This window comes from Magnolia sinica, chromosome 1 (assembly GCF_029962835.1).
Source record: "Magnolia sinica isolate HGM2019 chromosome 1, MsV1, whole genome shotgun sequence".
Taxonomy (NCBI): Eukaryota; Viridiplantae; Streptophyta; class Magnoliopsida; order Magnoliales; family Magnoliaceae; genus Magnolia; species Magnolia sinica.
The window spans coordinates 10,997,567-11,014,763 of NC_080573.1; the positions used below are offsets into that span (position 1 = coordinate 10,997,567).

A 17,197-nucleotide genomic window follows, 5' to 3' on the forward strand; every position below is an offset into this window, starting at 1 on the left:
ATATCAGCTTGATCCAAAATTTCTATGGCCCCCAAGAAATTTTGAACAGTAGAATTTCAATTCACACTGTTTCCTGTGATGAGGTCCACTTAAGATTTGTGTATATTTCATTTTTTGGCTACAGCCATGAAATTATCTTTTAAAATGGATGGATGGAGTAGATAAAATATGTAAATTACAGTGGACTCACAAAGTTTACTCTGGGTTACTCAATACGCAATCCGCTCAAGCTTCAAATTGACTTAGATAAGTCAGTCACGTACCTTCATGATAGGCCTTTGCTCTGTATGCACGTACGCAATCCGATTTCCGAATTTCTAGGTGGATCCGGGTTGGTGGATCCTTGACTGGGGTGACCACCTTGATGTATATTCCTTAAATCCAAGCCGTCCATCCGTTTTTATCAATCATTTTAAGCTATTACACCGAAACTGAAGCATATCCAAACTTCTAATGGGCCACGGCAATTGGAAAAAAAAAAGAGGGTGATTGACCATTAAAAACTTCCCATGGGCTACAAAAGTTATGGATGAAGCTGATACTTATATGGTCCCTTCATCCAGGTCTTAGCTGACTTATCAAAAGGTTAGATGGCAAATAAACATTCCGGTGGTTATGGTGGCATTCAATCAATACTGTTTCCTATAGTGTGATCCAGGGAAGATTTGGATATGCTTCATTTTTTTAGATCATGCCTCAAAATGAAGGGTCGAAACGTATGTATGGCGTGGATTTAAGGCACTGCATTGTGGTGGGCCCCGCAGGAAGGGATCCACCGAAGCCGCGCATGGAGTTTCCCCACAGCCGTTGTAAGGATCGCATGCAACAAAAATTACTCTATGGGCCACCATGATGCCTCTGGCATACCATACGTCCATTAATTGAAACGGCTGGACGCGGATTTCCTGCAGGAAGTTGGTACGCTGGGAAGCTAGGTGGGGCCCACCGTGATGTTTATGAGAAATCCACCCCGTCCATCTGTTTTGTGAGCTCATTTTAGGGCATGAGACCAATAACGAACCAGATTCAAGATGCAAATGGGCCATATGAGAGGAAACAGTGGGGATTTAACATTCACCTTTGAAACATTTGAATGGCAACAAAAGTTTTGTATAAACTAATTTTTTGGTGCTTTCAGATCATGCCGGTGGTAATAACCTTATAAACGGTTTGGATGGCATATAAACATCAAGATGGAGCTCAGGAAGTTTCAACTGTAGGAATTTTTTTTCTCAATCTTTCCTTTCGTATAGCCCACTTAAGTCTTGCATCCAACTTACTTTTTGTAACATGTACTAAAATGAGCTTGAAATACAGATGAACGGGTGGATTTCTCACAAATACCATGATGGCCCCACGTAGTTTCCCTTTGCAGGGGCTTCATGGGAAAGCATTTCAGGAAATCAGCGTCCCTGACGTTATTTTGCAAGGCCATAAAATCATACGAGAAAATTACTATCTTACACCCACCTTTTATTCATTATCTTCTATGAAGTATCCAAAACTTACCTTTCCAACTTAGACCTTTTATGTATGGATAGAGCATTTGAGGACAAAAACACCCTGAGGGACGCAAGTAACACTCACCGAGGGACGCAAATAGGGGTGTACATCAGGCCGAACCAAGTTGAATTGGGCTCAACCCAGCCAGTTCCGGCCCGGTCATTGGGCCAACATGTCCAGCTCGAACTTCGCCCGGTCAACAATCGGGCCAGTTCGGACCAATTTTGGACCTTACAGCAAGTTCATGGGTCGGGCGGCATTCTCACTTCTTTGTATCGAATGGTTAGAGTAAGGATTTAGGAATATATATATGGTCGAGTCAGGCCATATATGTAAACGACCAAATCGGGCCGGGTCGGGCCGAATTGGGACCTATTTGAAATCGGCCCGAACTCAATTTCAAGCTAAAGAAAATGGCCCGTCTCGAACTGAATTCAGTTCCGGGTCAGGCCGAGTCGAGCTTTTTCTGGCTAAGTCGAGCGAATTAACCGGGCTAACCCGGTTCGTGTACAGCCCTAGACGCGGATTAGATATTGATGGGTTGAGTAGCGAGACTGACATCACCAACTTCTGTGGGCCCCAACATGATGCATGTTTTATATCCACACCGTCCATCCAATTTAAGAGATCATATCAGTGCATAATACAAATAATGAGTCAGATCCAAAGCTCGAGTAGACCTCACCACAGAAAACAGTGGGGAGAGAGACTCCCACCATTAAAAAGGTCTAAGGGCCACAAACGTTTTTGATCAAGCTGATATTTGTGTTTTCTCTTCTTTCATGTCAACTTTAACACATGAATAAGTTAGATCTCAAATAAACATCATGGTGGACGTTCGGAAGGTTTCAACAGTGGGAGTTACTCTCTCCACTATTTTCTGTGGTGGGATCCACTCCAGCCTTGGATTTGCCTCATTCTTTGTATCATGCCCTAAATGGTCTCTCAAAATGTATGGACGGTGTGGATACAAAACATACATCATGGTGGGGCGACATAACTTGGTGACGTCACTTCAGTCGCCAGCCTCGCTGCTCAACCTGTCAGTAGCTAATCCGCGTCCCTCACTGTGGTGTTACCCGGGTAACACCTAATGACCTAATCCGCACCCGATTTTAAAGATGTGGATGGTAGAGATTCGACGAGTACTTGAGTAAGGTTGCCGACACGCGCGCGTGTGGCGCACGTGTTGGAGCGTTGAGCTGTTCATCAAGCATGCACCATAAAGAACAGGCCCAAACATCATCAGGTGGCCCACACTGTTACAGTGATTCTCTACTCTCCGTTGATTTGAGCCATGGACTTGTTTCACACGTGTGGCACGGCACACGTGTGCTAAAATAGGATTGTCCATCGGTCGGTGCGAATTGATGGGTAGTTTCGATATTTCTGCGAAGAATAAGAGCACTTATAAAAGAAGGGAGCAAATGGTGGGAAGATGTCCTAGCTTTTGCACCGCGAACTTGCAAACCTTAAACGAGAAATGTGAGTTGACTCGCACAAAGCAAACTGAAAAGCCGACTCGCGGCACGCGTACTAAGTCCGTATACGTGTGCACGAAAGAGATCGCACATCGTGTGGGGGCTCCCACTATGAGCATGCGCTGGCACAAAAGTTGCTGGTCCACTCAGCAACTGGGCTACACTTGGATGGAAAGATGACACGCAGTTTTATACGTGTGGCCCACCTAATGAACTGCGTACTAGATTTTTTTTAGAAATTTCCAACTGTACGACCCATTTATGGCCCATTTACCCGCTTACGCCTACTTCTTTATACCTCCCAAAATACTCCCCACCCATACGGACATCTTACCAAAGGTCGAAAATGCTCCCATCTTTCCCTCTGAAGCGGATTTGGTGGTGCTCGAAGATCAGTGCTGACGCTCCTTGAACTCCGAGTTTTACGAACGGTTCAAAAGAGATCAAAGTTACATGGCCCCACAGTCATGTATTTATTGTATCCATAACGTTCATCCATATTTATCATTTCGGAGCATTATATATATATATATATATATATATATATATATATATATATATATATATATATATATAAAGAGAATCATATACAAAGATCAACTAGACCACACCACAAAGAGCAGCAGGAAAATTGATTTTCACCGATAAAAATTTTGTAAGGCCCACCATAACATATATTTTCCATCCAATCTATTCATAAGGTCACAAAGACATGGATGAAGAGGAAAACAAATTTCATAATGATCCAAAACTACTGTGACCCCTAAAAGGGTTTCAATGGTAGACATTCAATCCTCCACAACCTTTTACAGTGTGGTCCACTTGATAGCTAGATCTGTCTTATTTTTCGTCTCAAGCCTTAATACGTGCTCGCCAAATATATGGACCGTTTGAATATAACACATACCTCATAATGGGACCCACAAAAAGCCGTGGAAATTGACCGTGAAGTGAAGGGAATTGACCGTGAAATGCATGGAAATGACCATAATTTGAAGCGAATTGACCGTGAAATTCATGGAATTGACCGTGAAGTGAAGGGAATTGACCGTGAAATGTATGGAAATGATCGTGAAGTGAAGGGGATTGACCGTGAAATTCATGGAAATGACCGTGAAGTGAAGCGAATTGACCGTGAAATGCATGGAAATGACCGTGAAGTGAAGGGGATTGACCGTGAAATGCATGGAAATGACCGTGAAGTGAAGCGAATTGACCGTGAAATGCATGGAATTGACCGTAAAGTGAAGGGAATTGACCGTAAAACGCATGGAAATGACCGCAAAGTGAAAGCAATTGATCGTGAAATGCATTGAAATGACCGTGAAGTGAAGGGAATTGACCGTGAAATGCATGGAATTGGCCGTGAAGTGAAGGGAATTGACCATTAAATGCATGGAAATGACCGTGAAGTGAAGGGAATTGACCGTGAAATGCATGGAATTGACCGTGAAGTGAAGAGAATTGATCATGAAATGTATTAAATTGACCGTGAAGTGAAGGGAATTAACCGTGAAATGCATTAAATTAACCATGAAGTGAAGCGAATTGACCGTGAAATGCATGGAAATGACCGTGAAGTGAAGCGAATTGACCGTGAAATGCATGGAAATGACCGTGAAGTGAAGCGAATTGACCGTGAAATGCTTGGAAATGACTGTGAAGTGAAGCAAATTGACCGTGAAATGCATGGAAATGACCGTGAAGTGAAGGGGAATGACCGTGAAATACATGGAAATGACCGTGAAGTAAAGGGGATTGACCGTGAAATGCATGGAAATGACTGTGAAGTGAAGAGAATTAACCATGAAGTGAAGGGGATTGATCGTGAAATGCATGGAATTGACCGTGAAGTGAAGGGGATTGGCTGTGAAATGGATGGAATTGACTGCGAAGTGAAGCGAAATGACTGTGAAGTGCATTGAATTGACTGTGAAGTGAAGGTAATTGACCATGAAATGCATGGAATTGACCGTGAAGTGAAGGGGATTGACCGTGAAATGAATTGAATTGCCCATGAAGTGAAGGGGATTGACCGTGAAATGAATTGAATTGACCATGAAGTGAAGGGGATTCACATGGAATTAACCGTAAAATGCATGGAATTGACCGTGAAATGAAGTGAATTGACCGTGAAATGCATAGAATTGACCGTGAAATTAAGTGAATTGACCATGAAATGAATGTCTTATTGTAAATTTGAATCATAGTGGTAAGAAATTTGCAATTTCAAAGAAAACAACAAATGTATTCAATATATAACATTCACATTCGTATTACAAAAATACACTACAATTTGACTGGTAAAATGCGTGAAATTGACCAAGTAGTGCATGAAGTTGACCAATCAATTGAGTATATTGACCGGGAACTAAGTGAAATTGACTGCGAAACTTCGTCAAATCTTGAAGACCTTTCTCCGAACAACATGTTTCACATTAACGCACTCTTATTCTTTTTCTCCAACACGGATTTCACTGAGTGTTAGGGAGTGATTGGAGTTCGCGGTCAATTACCTTGAAGTTTAAATTCTAGGTAAATTCTTAAGTGTTTATATAAAAGGTTGTAGTCAATTTCTAGTGGTCAATTTCATGCATTGCTAAGCCAATTTTACATGGTTATCTAATAAACTCGAAGATGTTTAAGTGAATTTGACGAAGTTTCATGGTCAATTTCTAGTGGTCAATTTCATTTATATGTTCTAGTTTTTGTGCTCCTCAAACAAACATCTCAATAACTTTTGATTTACGTAGATAATTACTAAGTTTTTGAGTTGTTGCAACCACTGAATTATGGAATGAACAAACAACCCTCAACCATCACCATCATCATCATCATCATCACCCCATTCTCTTCCGAAGCTCTCAAAACCCAATCTTTAAGTTTTAACTCCTTCTTTCAACCCATCTCCTTTAAAAATCTCACCTTCCACCACTTTATTCTTTTAATTTTTCTAGTACTTTTCATATTGAACACAACTCTTAAAGTCCAGGGTATAAAGAACTATAATTAAACTAAAACTTACAATAAATAGTAAAAATTGATTTTTTGCCATTAACTTGATGAAATCTTACGAAATAACTAAGTTATTTGGATAGAGTAGCTCCTCCTACCCCAAAATCATATACGGAAAGTTGAATAACTCATTCCGGTTTGCAAAATACGCCATTTTCAACAAAGAGTGGCAGAGCCACCGCCAAATCGACAATCAATCGCCACTGGAGAGCAAGAGGTCCACCCAAAATCGCCCAGACGGCGATCCGCCGCCACCCCCTGGATGTCGGGCGGCGATCCATCGCCCAGACGGCGATCAATTGTGCCATGGGCCAGATGCCCGCGGTGGAATCACGAGTTCCGCGGTCAATCGCCCCAGGAGGGCAGTGAGTCGCGGTACCGCCAGAATTTCCTGCATTTTTTGTCGACTTCAAAAATTTATTTCTCACTCGTTACAACTCCGATTTAAGTGATTCAAAAGTTATATTGAAGTTTAATAAGTATAGTTTTATAAAATAAAAAATAAAAAATAAAAAAAAATTATAATATAGTTTATTTTACGATGTTTTGACAACTGTTTAAATTTTTTTAATGTCAGACAGCTTTTACTTCTAGAATTTTAATAATTTATTTACAACTCCAAATGATATAAAAAATTTTGGGATAACTTTAAAATTAATGATGAAATATTATAAAAATTTTAAAAATAATTCAATTACTAAATATATAAGAAACGTTATAAGAAATAGAGACATTTTGAAATCATACAAAATTCATTGGTTTTGGACAACCGTTACTTTCAGAAATTTTTATAATTTTTATGAAGCTTAAAATAAAATGAAATTTTGTGAGATAAATGTTAACTTAATTATGGATTACTAAAAAAAATTATAAAAATAATTTCGTAAGTAAATGTGACAAAGATGTTATGAATAATAGATGGGTTGAAACTAAAAAATTTTGCAACTTCAAATTGCCGATAGACCGGACGTATCTTTTTTTTTATATTTGAATTTTGAAAATTAGTGTCTTTTTATAAATTGCTTCTAATCATGTTAGGGATAATCCTATATAATTAAATTAGATTATTTTTAGTATGTTTTTATACTTCAAATAGTTTATAGTATTGTTGAACTAGGACTTGAAAGTAGAGTTGAGTTTGATTGTTTAGTACTCTATTAGTTCATATTTGGGACGAGCTTCACTAAATTAATATGAGTTCCTTATTCATTTGTGAATTCAAGGTTCATACCAAATTGAGGAGACGATATTCTTCCTCTTTCATTTTCCGTACCCTTCTTAGCGTCATTAGTCCTCCCAAACCTCTGAAATACCTTAAAAGTCTCGATTCTTCATTTCCTCTCGAAATTAATGAAATTGAAGAATAGTTTTCTCATAACTCACCAGTCATAGGATCGAGACGATAACATAAAGATACAATCTTGGGCCATGAGAAATTTTTAGGATAACCATTTTACCATAGGCATATCAAGAGATTTATTAACCATAAATTTGGACATAAATTAAAATGAGAACTCTCTTAAACCAAGACCCAAAGGGCAACCTTATAAATAAGAGATTTAAACTTTTCAATGATAGATATTCCCTAAACATTTAGGTTGATCGGATTACAGAATTACGGAACTATACACCTGCGAACTAAAGGAAATTAACCATGAAATGCATTGGACCGTGGAGTAAAGGGAATTGACCGTGAAATGCATGGAATTGAGCATGAAGTGAAGGGAATTGACCATGGAGGTGAAGGGGAATCGCCGGAATTGATCATGAAATGCATGGAATTGACCATGAAGTGAAGGTGAATCGTCGGAATTGACCGTGAAATGCATGGAAATGACCTTGAAGTAAGGGTCTGTTTGATTTTATGGCTCAAATGTAATTACCTTGTAAATGAGTAATCATTATTTACCAAGGTAATTACCTGCATATTTCCCAATGCTGACTTGACCGATTACTTTTTAAACACTTAAGTCGAGGAATTTGTAAAATAAACATGGGGCCCACCATAATGTGTGTGGCTTATCCACACCGCCCATTCATTATGCCAAATGAATTTAAGGCATGAGCCCAAAAATTAAGCAAATCCAAAGCTCAAGTGGACCACACCACACGAAATTATGAGAATTGAATGCCTACCATTAAAAACTTGTTGAGGCCCTTAGAAGTTTTAGATCAGGCTTATATTTATATTTTTCACTTATCCATGTCTATGTGACCCTATGAATGGGTTAGATGGTGAATAAATCTCAATGTGGGACCAGTAAAAGAATCAACTTTCAACGGTAGACAAATTAAGTCCATTGTTTCCTTTCATGTGGGCCAATTGAGCATTAGATCTTCTTAATTTTTTCGGACCATGCCCTAAAATATTATAATAAAACAGATGGGTGACACGGATATATTATATACATTATGGTGGGGTCCATGGATTTAAGTTAACATTTCTGAATCGATTTTCTAGGTGGAATTACTCACTCATTTTCAAACAAGTGAAAAAGTAATAATTACTTCTTTACCAGGGATTTACCAAGGATAATGGAAAATCAAACAGGCCCTAAAGGGAATTAACTATGAAATGCATGGAATTGAACGTGAAATGAAGGGAATTGACCGTGAAATGCATGGAATTGACCATGAAGTGAAGGGAATTGACCGTGAAGTAAAGGGAATTGACCGTGAAATGCATGGAATTGATCACGAAGTGAAGGGAATTGACCGTGAAGTGAAGGGGAATCACCGGAATTGATCGTGAAATGCATGAAATTGACTGTGAAGTGAAGGGGAATCGTCGGAATTAACTGTGAAATGCATGGAATTGACCATGAAGTGAAGGGAATTGGCCGTGAAGTGCATGGAATTAACCGTGAAGTGAAGGGGAATCACCGGAATTGATCGTGAAGTGAAGGGAATTGACCGTGAAGTGAAGGGGAATCACTGGAATTAATCGTGAAATGCATGGAATTGACCGTGAAGTGAAGGGAATTAACCGTGAAATGCACGGAAATGACTGTGAAGTGAAGGGAATTGACCGTGAAATGCATGGAATTGACCGTGAAGTGAAGTGGAATCGCCGGAATTGACCGTGAAATGCATGGAATTGACCATGAAGTGAAGGAAATTGATCGTGAAATGCATGAAAATGATTGTGAAGTGAAGGAAATTGATTATGAAATGCATTGAATTGACCATGAAGTGAAGGGAATTGACCGTGAAATGCATGGAAATGACCGTGAAGTGAAGGGGATTGATCGTGAAATGCATGGAAATGACCGTGATGTGAAGCGAATTGACCATGAAGTGAAGGGGATAAAAAATAAAATGCATGGAAATGACCATGAAGTGAAGCAAAATGACCGTGAAGTGCATTGAAGGGAATTGACAGTGAATTGCATGGAATTGACCGTGAAATGAGGGGAATTGACCGTGAAATGCACGGAATTGACCGTGAAATGCATTGAATTGACCGTGAAGTGAAAGGAATTGATCATTAAATGCATGGAAATGACCGTCAAGTGAAGGGAATTGACCGTGGAATGCATTGAATTGATCGTGAAGTGAAGAGAATTGACCGTGAAATGCATTAAATTGACCGTGAAGTGAAGGGAATTGACCGTAAAATGCATTGAATTGACCGGAAAGTGAAGGGAATTGACCGTGAAGTGAAGGGAATTGACCGTGAAATGCATTGAATTGACCGTGAAGTGAAGCAAATTGACTGTGAAATGCATGGAATTGACTGTGAAGTGAAGGGGATTGATCGTGAAATGCATGGAAATGACTGTAAAGTGAAGCGAAATGACCGTGAAGTGCATTGAATTGACCGTGAAATGCATGGAATTGACCATGAAGTGAAGGGGATTGACTGTGAAATGAATTGAATTGACCGTGAATTGAAGGGGATTCGCATGAAATTAACCGTAAAATGTATGGAATTGACCGTGAAATGAAGTGAATTGACCGTGAAATGAATGCCGAAATGAAATGAAGGGAATTGACCGTGAAATGCACGGAATTGATCATGAAATGAATGGAAATGACCATGAAGTGAAGGAAATTGACCGTGAAATGCATGGAATTGACCATGAACGGAAGGGAATTGACCACGAAATGTATGAAAATGGCTATGAAGTGAAGGGAATTGACCATGAAGTGAAGGGGAATGACCGTGAAATGCAAGGAATTGACCGTGAAGTGAAGGGAATTGACCGTGAAGTGAAGGGAATTGACCGCGAAGTGAATGAAATGGATTTTCGACCATTGACCTGATGAAATCTTGGAAAATAATTAGGTTAGTTGGCTAAAGTATTTTCTCGTACCCCAAATTCATATATGGTACGTCAAGTAACTCATTTTAGTTTAGAAGATATGCTTATTAAATGAATAAAGAAAGGTGCATATGCCGGTGCAGCTCATGGTTATGGCTATGGTTATAATCCATAGCTAAAGGATCCCACTGACCCAGTCAACCAAGTTCACCCGGTTAACCCCGACTCACTGGCTTTTTTTTATTTTTTCCCCTGTTGTAATCCCCAAGGTTTTTTGTGGGTCCCATTATGACGTATGTGTTCTATCCAAACCGTCCATCTATTTGGCGAGCTCGTATTAAGGCTTGAGATGAAAATTAAGACAGATCTAGCTATAAAATGGACCACACTGTAAAAGGCAGTGGAGGATTGAACGTCTACCATTGAAACCCTTATAGGGGTCACAGAAGTTTTAGATCATTATGAAATTTGTTTTTCCTCTTCATCCAGGTCTTTTTGACCTTATGAATAGAGTGGATGGAAAATATATGTTATGGTGGGCCCTACAAAATTTTTAACCGTGAAAATCAATTTTCCCGTTGCTCTATGTGGTGTGGTCCAGTTGATCTTTGGATATGATTCTCCTTTTTTTTTAATAATACTCCAAGATGATCTCGAAATATGGATGAACGTTGTGGATATAATAAATGCATAACCGTGGGGCCATGTAACTTTCATCTCTTTTGAACCGTTGGTACAACTCGGAGTTCGAGGTGCGTCAGCGCTCGTCTTCGAGCACCAGCCGATCCGCTGCGGAGGGAAAGGCGGGGGCATTTTCGACCTTTGGCAAGACGTCCGTACGGGTGGGAGTATTTCGGAGAGGTAAAAAGAAGTGTGCTCTTAAGCGGGTAAATGGGCCATAAATGGGTCGTACAGTTGGAAATTTCTCCCAATATTTTGAAAATCCTGTGGTATTACCATATGACTTCCTGTGAAAATACGAGATTTTCAAACTCTCAGCCATATCAGTCACTGATTTGAAGAGTATAATCGGTCCCACAAGAGGTGTGCTGTGGCCCAAAGGTCGCATGAAGAGATTTCCCATGCATCATAGCCCATTTTTCCTGCAAACGTCCATGTTTGTTTCAAATGTGCATTTCAGTGTATTTTTCAATATGCACCATCCATATTTGGGCCCAACAGATGAACAGCTCAAAATCAACATACACATGACTGCGTCCAGCACAACAAATAACTTCAGCCTGTAGTTATTTGAATTGCAGGTCATTTCCTCATTGCAATTCAATTCGAAATTGCATCCAAACACAGTTTCCAACTTTTCAAGTCTCTGGTAGTAACTAGCAAATCCCTTCTCCAAAACCAAATGCAGATTGAATCATCGGGCCTACACGGTCCCACACAACAGCAAAGGTATAGCTTGCCCACACAGGATGCCCCATGGTGCCAGCTATCCAAACCATTGATCTGATGGACCTGTCTGCAGACAGCAGATGCCACAGAATATTTCTGTATTGAAGGATTCCAAGTTCGCAACACTTCAGTCGATGGACTATTTTGTTGAATGTGCAATACTGTTGCATTTCTCAGGACCTTTTCAGGTCATCCCCCATCCACATGAGGTCCATCAGATCAATTGGGATCAGAAATCTGCGAACCACACATACATAATCCTGCATTATCAGAAAACTTTAAATTTGTGGATGAGCAAGACTCTATGATTCCTACAAACTAGCCAGCAGTCAATCACCTGCAAAGACCACTTAAGATTATGATCCGATGAAGACCACTTCTTCAGCCAATGGAGGTATAATGCTCTCAAACAGAAATGATCAGAATCAGAATTACTGATAACCACCCTTCCCATGGTTTTAAGACTCAGAAGAGTCTTATGCAACTCATCTAGGTCAACTCAGATTTGGCAGTAGCCAATCATTTCCAATATGAGTCACCCCCACTCGGCAAGTCGGACCGATTCAACCACCAGCACAGGCAACTCGGGACTCGATTCAGGGTCAAACCAGTCAATCCTAGTCTCTGGGTCTTAAAACCATGCCACTCTGAGTACCTCGGTTCAAAGAGCAATTGGCGAAGGTATTGAGTAATCTTTTTAGCTCTGAACTACAACTAGTGAGAGAGAATACAGACCTTTGGTGAATCCTCACAGTTGGAGCCTGGGCAATCCATTTCCCGAAGATCCATACATAGCATGTTACATGCCACTACTAAAATAAAATGGGTAGCCATGTCAGTGGGTCCCACCATATATGCTTCAGGAATGCAAGCGAATTTTATGGCGGGGTATTATAAGGTATTATACAATGCACACAATGAATGTCTGTGCAGTACCGTTAAGGCGCTCAATTTTTACAAGTGAGGACAATAGCTCAGTCATTCAAACCTTTCAGATGATGGGCCTCATCATGCACAACACACACATCAATAATCCTCCCAATTGGGGAACCATTGGGCATGTGGCCAAGAAATGGACGGTTTAAGAAAGAAAGCAAACAGGGGCAAAGTTGGCATTCGACCAAGAGCAATCCATACATTCTGTGGCCAGGATCTATCAATCTTGCACGGTTTTTGGTGTAGATGACCGACAGTTAGACCCATTGAACCAACTGTTTGGATCACTCATGTATGGGCCTCACTGGTACAAACCAATTGGCATTCGACCAAGAGCAATCCATACATTCTGTGGCCAGGATCTATCAATCTTGCACGGTTTTTGGTGTAGACGACCGACAGTTAGACCCATTGAACCAACTGTTTGGATCACTCATGTATGGGCCTCACTAGTACAAACCAAAAGGCCCATTGTACTGTACAAACCTTCTTCCCAAGCATTGTATAATACCTCTTTTATCATTCCTATTATTCAGAACAGTTGCAGTTCACTGTACAAAGCTCGTCGGATTCGACATAGATACATCAGAAATCATTATCAATAGGATAGAAACAAAGAGGCGGGAAAGAAAAATCGTGTTAGATATTATTCTTCACCAATTAAAGAACCTGACGCGAAAGACTCTCCACGAATTTCCCGATCAGTGGCTCAAACTCAACTGCTTCAACTCGAGCATCCAAACAGGAATTCATCTTGCTAGAGTGCACCAAATCAGCAAGCTCCTGAACTTTCCTAGTTATCGATGGGACAAGCTCCGATGCTAAATCTGATAGTTCAGTCGCGGGCCCACTCAGCACATCTTCTCTAGCCACTGGAAACCTCAAGTCTGTGAATAACTGAAGTGTCTTTTCCGCAGCAGTATCTAAACTAAGTAATGCTGCTCTGCATTCCATGATTCTTTCTGAGTAAGTTGTGTTTGTCATGTAACATCTTGCTGTCTCATTAGTCAAGTCACTTTCTTCATGATTGTCAGTGGAGCCTGAAGAGCTTCCACTTTTATCTGCACCCTGCAATAGGTATGGAATAGTAGCCGAATCTTAGTACGATTAAGTTCTCAAAAATGTTAGCTGTGGGTTACAAGGCCTCAGCAGACTGGTATACAGCACAAACCCAAAACGAGGAATGCTACTTGCAGCCATCAATCTCCAGGCAGCTTGCCAAAGTGGCTTGGTTGTATGAGATCCAAGCCATTCGCCATGTGGCCTGCTGTTAATTAGTACTGGATCGTAGATCGAACCATTCCATGCTTCTAAATATTGTCCAAAACCTGGTTGAGTTGTCACAATTTTGGTGGGCACGCAAAAGCGTCACTGGAGCAAGACTAACTGAAACTAAATGAGTTGAGGCAAGTCATACCAGTTTCTTTCTCCTGGCGAGTAGCACTTGGGAACTGCTATTTAAAACCGTTGGCCAATTTTCTCATCAGGGAGGAAAGCATACACATGAACTAGCCTGTTTAAGCATCCATTTATTCGCACACGCATGAGGCTCGCCTAATTGATTAAACTGGTCTGATTTTGACTAGGGCACATTAAGGGCCTGTTTGGATACCACCAAATAAGTTACTTTTTCTACTTACAACAGTAGATAAGTTACTTATTTCAGATTAGTAAGTTTGGTTTATGATTAGTTATAACTTATAAGTAACTTTTTTACTTAAAAATACATAATCACTTCAATTAATTTTTTTTAGCTTTTCTACTTTTCAGAAGTTGCTGAAGAGAGGTGTATCAAGAGAGACGAAAGAGAGGAGAAGCTGATAAGTATGTTGTTTGCCAAACATACTTATCTTCTTAATAAGTAGAAATTAAGATAAGCTACTTGTGGAATAAGTAGCTTATCCTAAGCAACTTAAGATCCAAACGCACCCTAACTGAAGAGCTCCTGACGTATGGGCCAAATCTAATACGAGTATGGCATGGACGTGGATGGCAACCAGGTACGGTGACTACTGATGTGCAACTGCGAGTAGGATTCCTAACAAAGACTACTGAAACTAAAACATTTGCTGGTGGAAAAAACTTTATGCCCTCGATCATATAATGTACGCAAGCTTGGCTCATGTTACTGAAATCTTTTAGTAAATGAAAATTCTAAAAGAAATTGAAGTTTCACGTTTTAAGTGAAACAACCAAGATTCCCTTCAAATCAAGGTTTTAGAAACCAGAATAAACTGCCCAGGCCCCAAATCCATGGATTAGGTCCTCGGTCGAACCCTTATCGTGGGCCCCAAATCCATGGGTTCCGCCTCACACAAGCCACTCGCCTCACACAGGTCCCAAATCCATGGGTTCCGCGGGCCGCCCACCCCGAGTGTGCCCGTGCATCCCACAAGGGACCACACTCGAGCCTGATGTGAAAACACTCCTGCATTAATCACCCCCATGAGGACTGAGGAGTGTCGAACACAAGACCTCTCGCTCTGATACCAATTTGATGCATGATAATTAACCACTTGCTCTAAAAGCTCAAACTGATAGAACATGGCAAATTGATCCCTTTATCTCATAGCTCAGGCCCCAAATACATGAGTTAGGTCCTCGGTCGAACCTTCCTCGTGGGCCCCAAATCCATGGGTTAGGTCCTCGGCCGAACCCTCCTCGTGGGCCCCAAATCCATGGGTTCCGCCTCACACAAGCCACCCACTTCACACGGGCCCCAAATCCATGGATACCACAGGCCGCCCACCTCAAGTGTACCCCTGCATCCCATGGGCCACCCCACTCGAGCCCGGTGTGAAAATGCCCCCACATTAGTTACACTAGGACCTGAACCAGGACCCAGTGAGGGTTCTAATCGTAGCCAACTCAAAATGAGTACTCGAACCAGTTCCTTTAATTAGAATGCTTATATTGTAATATGATTTTTTATGTTTCTTGAGTGCTTTCAAGATTTTTGAGTCCCCAAATGGAGTTTCTGCATTAGAAAATGGGAGCAACCACATTTAACCCGACTTATGCCTTGACCGTCAAGTTGACTCACGACAACTTCTAGTCAAGCAATAGTTCAACAATGGAAATTCTTCACTGAGGCTTCTTTTATACATTGTAAATTGAATGCGCTTTGCATATGTTGGTCACCTATCATAAGGTGGACAACCGTCTTTAGAGCTTTGGCCATGAAAACGTCTCTGGGTGCCTAGCCTTTTTTACAGAATACGTGTTCTCAACAGATAGGTACATAAGATCTTCTCTAACCGAGAGTAGGTTTGTTCTTTACCTTCATACGTGTGTGACGATATGTGATGATATCTTGCTCGGTGGTTTAGGCCACGTCAGGTCAAGTGTAAACACTATTTGAAAGTATTTGAATTGCAATTTGATGAGGGAAATCTCTTTTTCTTCAATTTGCAAATTAAAATATCGCATGAAACGTAAACTCTTTTTTCACTATTTGATTTTTTTTTAATGGATGCTTACTATTTTGTTCGGGTCGAAAAGGTAGGAGCAAACAATTTATCATGACATCTTTCTCTTCTTGAGCAACTAAAAATATCTTGTTTATGTAAACTAAATGCTTTGCCAAATCATTTTAGGTATATAAGATCATTCGAAGTGGGAGTTTCCTTCCTATGGGATCAATCGATATCATAGTTTTGCAAGATAATCTCGATGGCTCTAGTAAGCGACAAACGGACGTGGTTCAAACCTGCACTTTGTGCCAGATCGATGGTCATCCGTTCATTTCAATGGAGTGGCCCACCTAACGAGTGGATCAGCCTGATTTTGGTGCCAGATGATCTTCATGATGAGTGTATGTGTCCCATCATTTGCACAGCCGGGACGTCCTACATTTGTGACACATTGGCAGGAAAAATGGTGCAACATGGGAAGCTTAGCGTGTCAATTGTTGTATGAGCTCATGCCACATATTAACTGGCGCATCTTTTCTTTCTTATTTTTATAGAACCAGGGATGTTATATTCTAGCAATTTTCCCTTCAACAAGATTTTGGTTTGCACAGTTATGTAAAAATGCTTGGTTCTGATTATTCTCGTTGAAATACTACATTGAGGTACTTAGACTTTTTTTCACCCAGAAAAACAGGAGAAATTAATGATCTCTGGGAATTTTAGGAATCAAAATGCAACAATAATTCTAGCATATCTGAAAGAATTAATCATTAGCAGATGTACCAGATCACAAATATCTGAGATTTGTGGGTCTTTTGACAGATCAGTTGATGGATCCCCTTGTGAACTTTGATGCACAGCTTCATCACAACTTTTCAAGTCTTCGGCACCTAAATTTTCAGCAGTCATCTCAAAAAGACTCTTGCAGCCTGTAAGCTGGTCACGGCACACAACAAAGCTTGACGAAAAGCTTCTTTTTGTGATGATCTCCTGCCCTCAACCTAGGAAAAGAGAACATGTGTTAAAAGTGTATGATACACAAACAAATCTCCTACTGGTTCTCACTTATCAGATGCATGCGTGCATAACGTTGGCATGCATGTGCATAAATGAATGCAAGCACACATGGTCGATTTGAATCCAAGTCTCAAATTTTCCACCTTCACTTTTCTTA

The 17,197-nt window shown here is 40.5% G+C and overlaps 1 protein-coding gene across 1 annotated transcript; it reads right to left on the reverse strand.

The window, feature by feature from the left end:
• Positions 1–6,127: 6,127 nt before the first annotated feature.
• LOC131243866 (uncharacterized) lies at positions 6,128–16,939 on the reverse strand. The gene is made up of 3 exons (XM_058243490.1): positions 16,807–16,939; positions 13,280–13,678; positions 6,128–6,406 (listed from the first exon to the last, which is right to left on the reverse strand). Exons 1-3 carry the CDS (start codon positions 16,930–16,932, stop codon positions 6,128–6,130), a joined length of 804 nt encoding a protein of 267 aa, XP_058099473.1. The 5' UTR covers positions 16,933–16,939.
• Positions 16,940–17,197: the final 258 nt, after the last annotated feature.

Bases quoted from the DNA above. Each gene is read 5' to 3' on its own strand.
- LOC131243866 (XM_058243490.1), bottom strand. From the start codon at position 16,932: ATGACTGCTGAAAATTTAGGTGCCGAAGACTTGAAAAGTTGTGATGAA. The intron at 13,679-16,806 runs GTACATCTGCTA...TACCTATTGCAG, and splicing joins TCTCAGATATTTGTGATCTG to GGTGCAGATAAAAGTGGAAG. The intron at 6,407-13,279 runs GTTCTTTAATTG...AAATTTTTGAAG, and splicing joins TGGAGAGTCTTTCGCGTCAG to TCGACAAAAAATGCAGGAAA.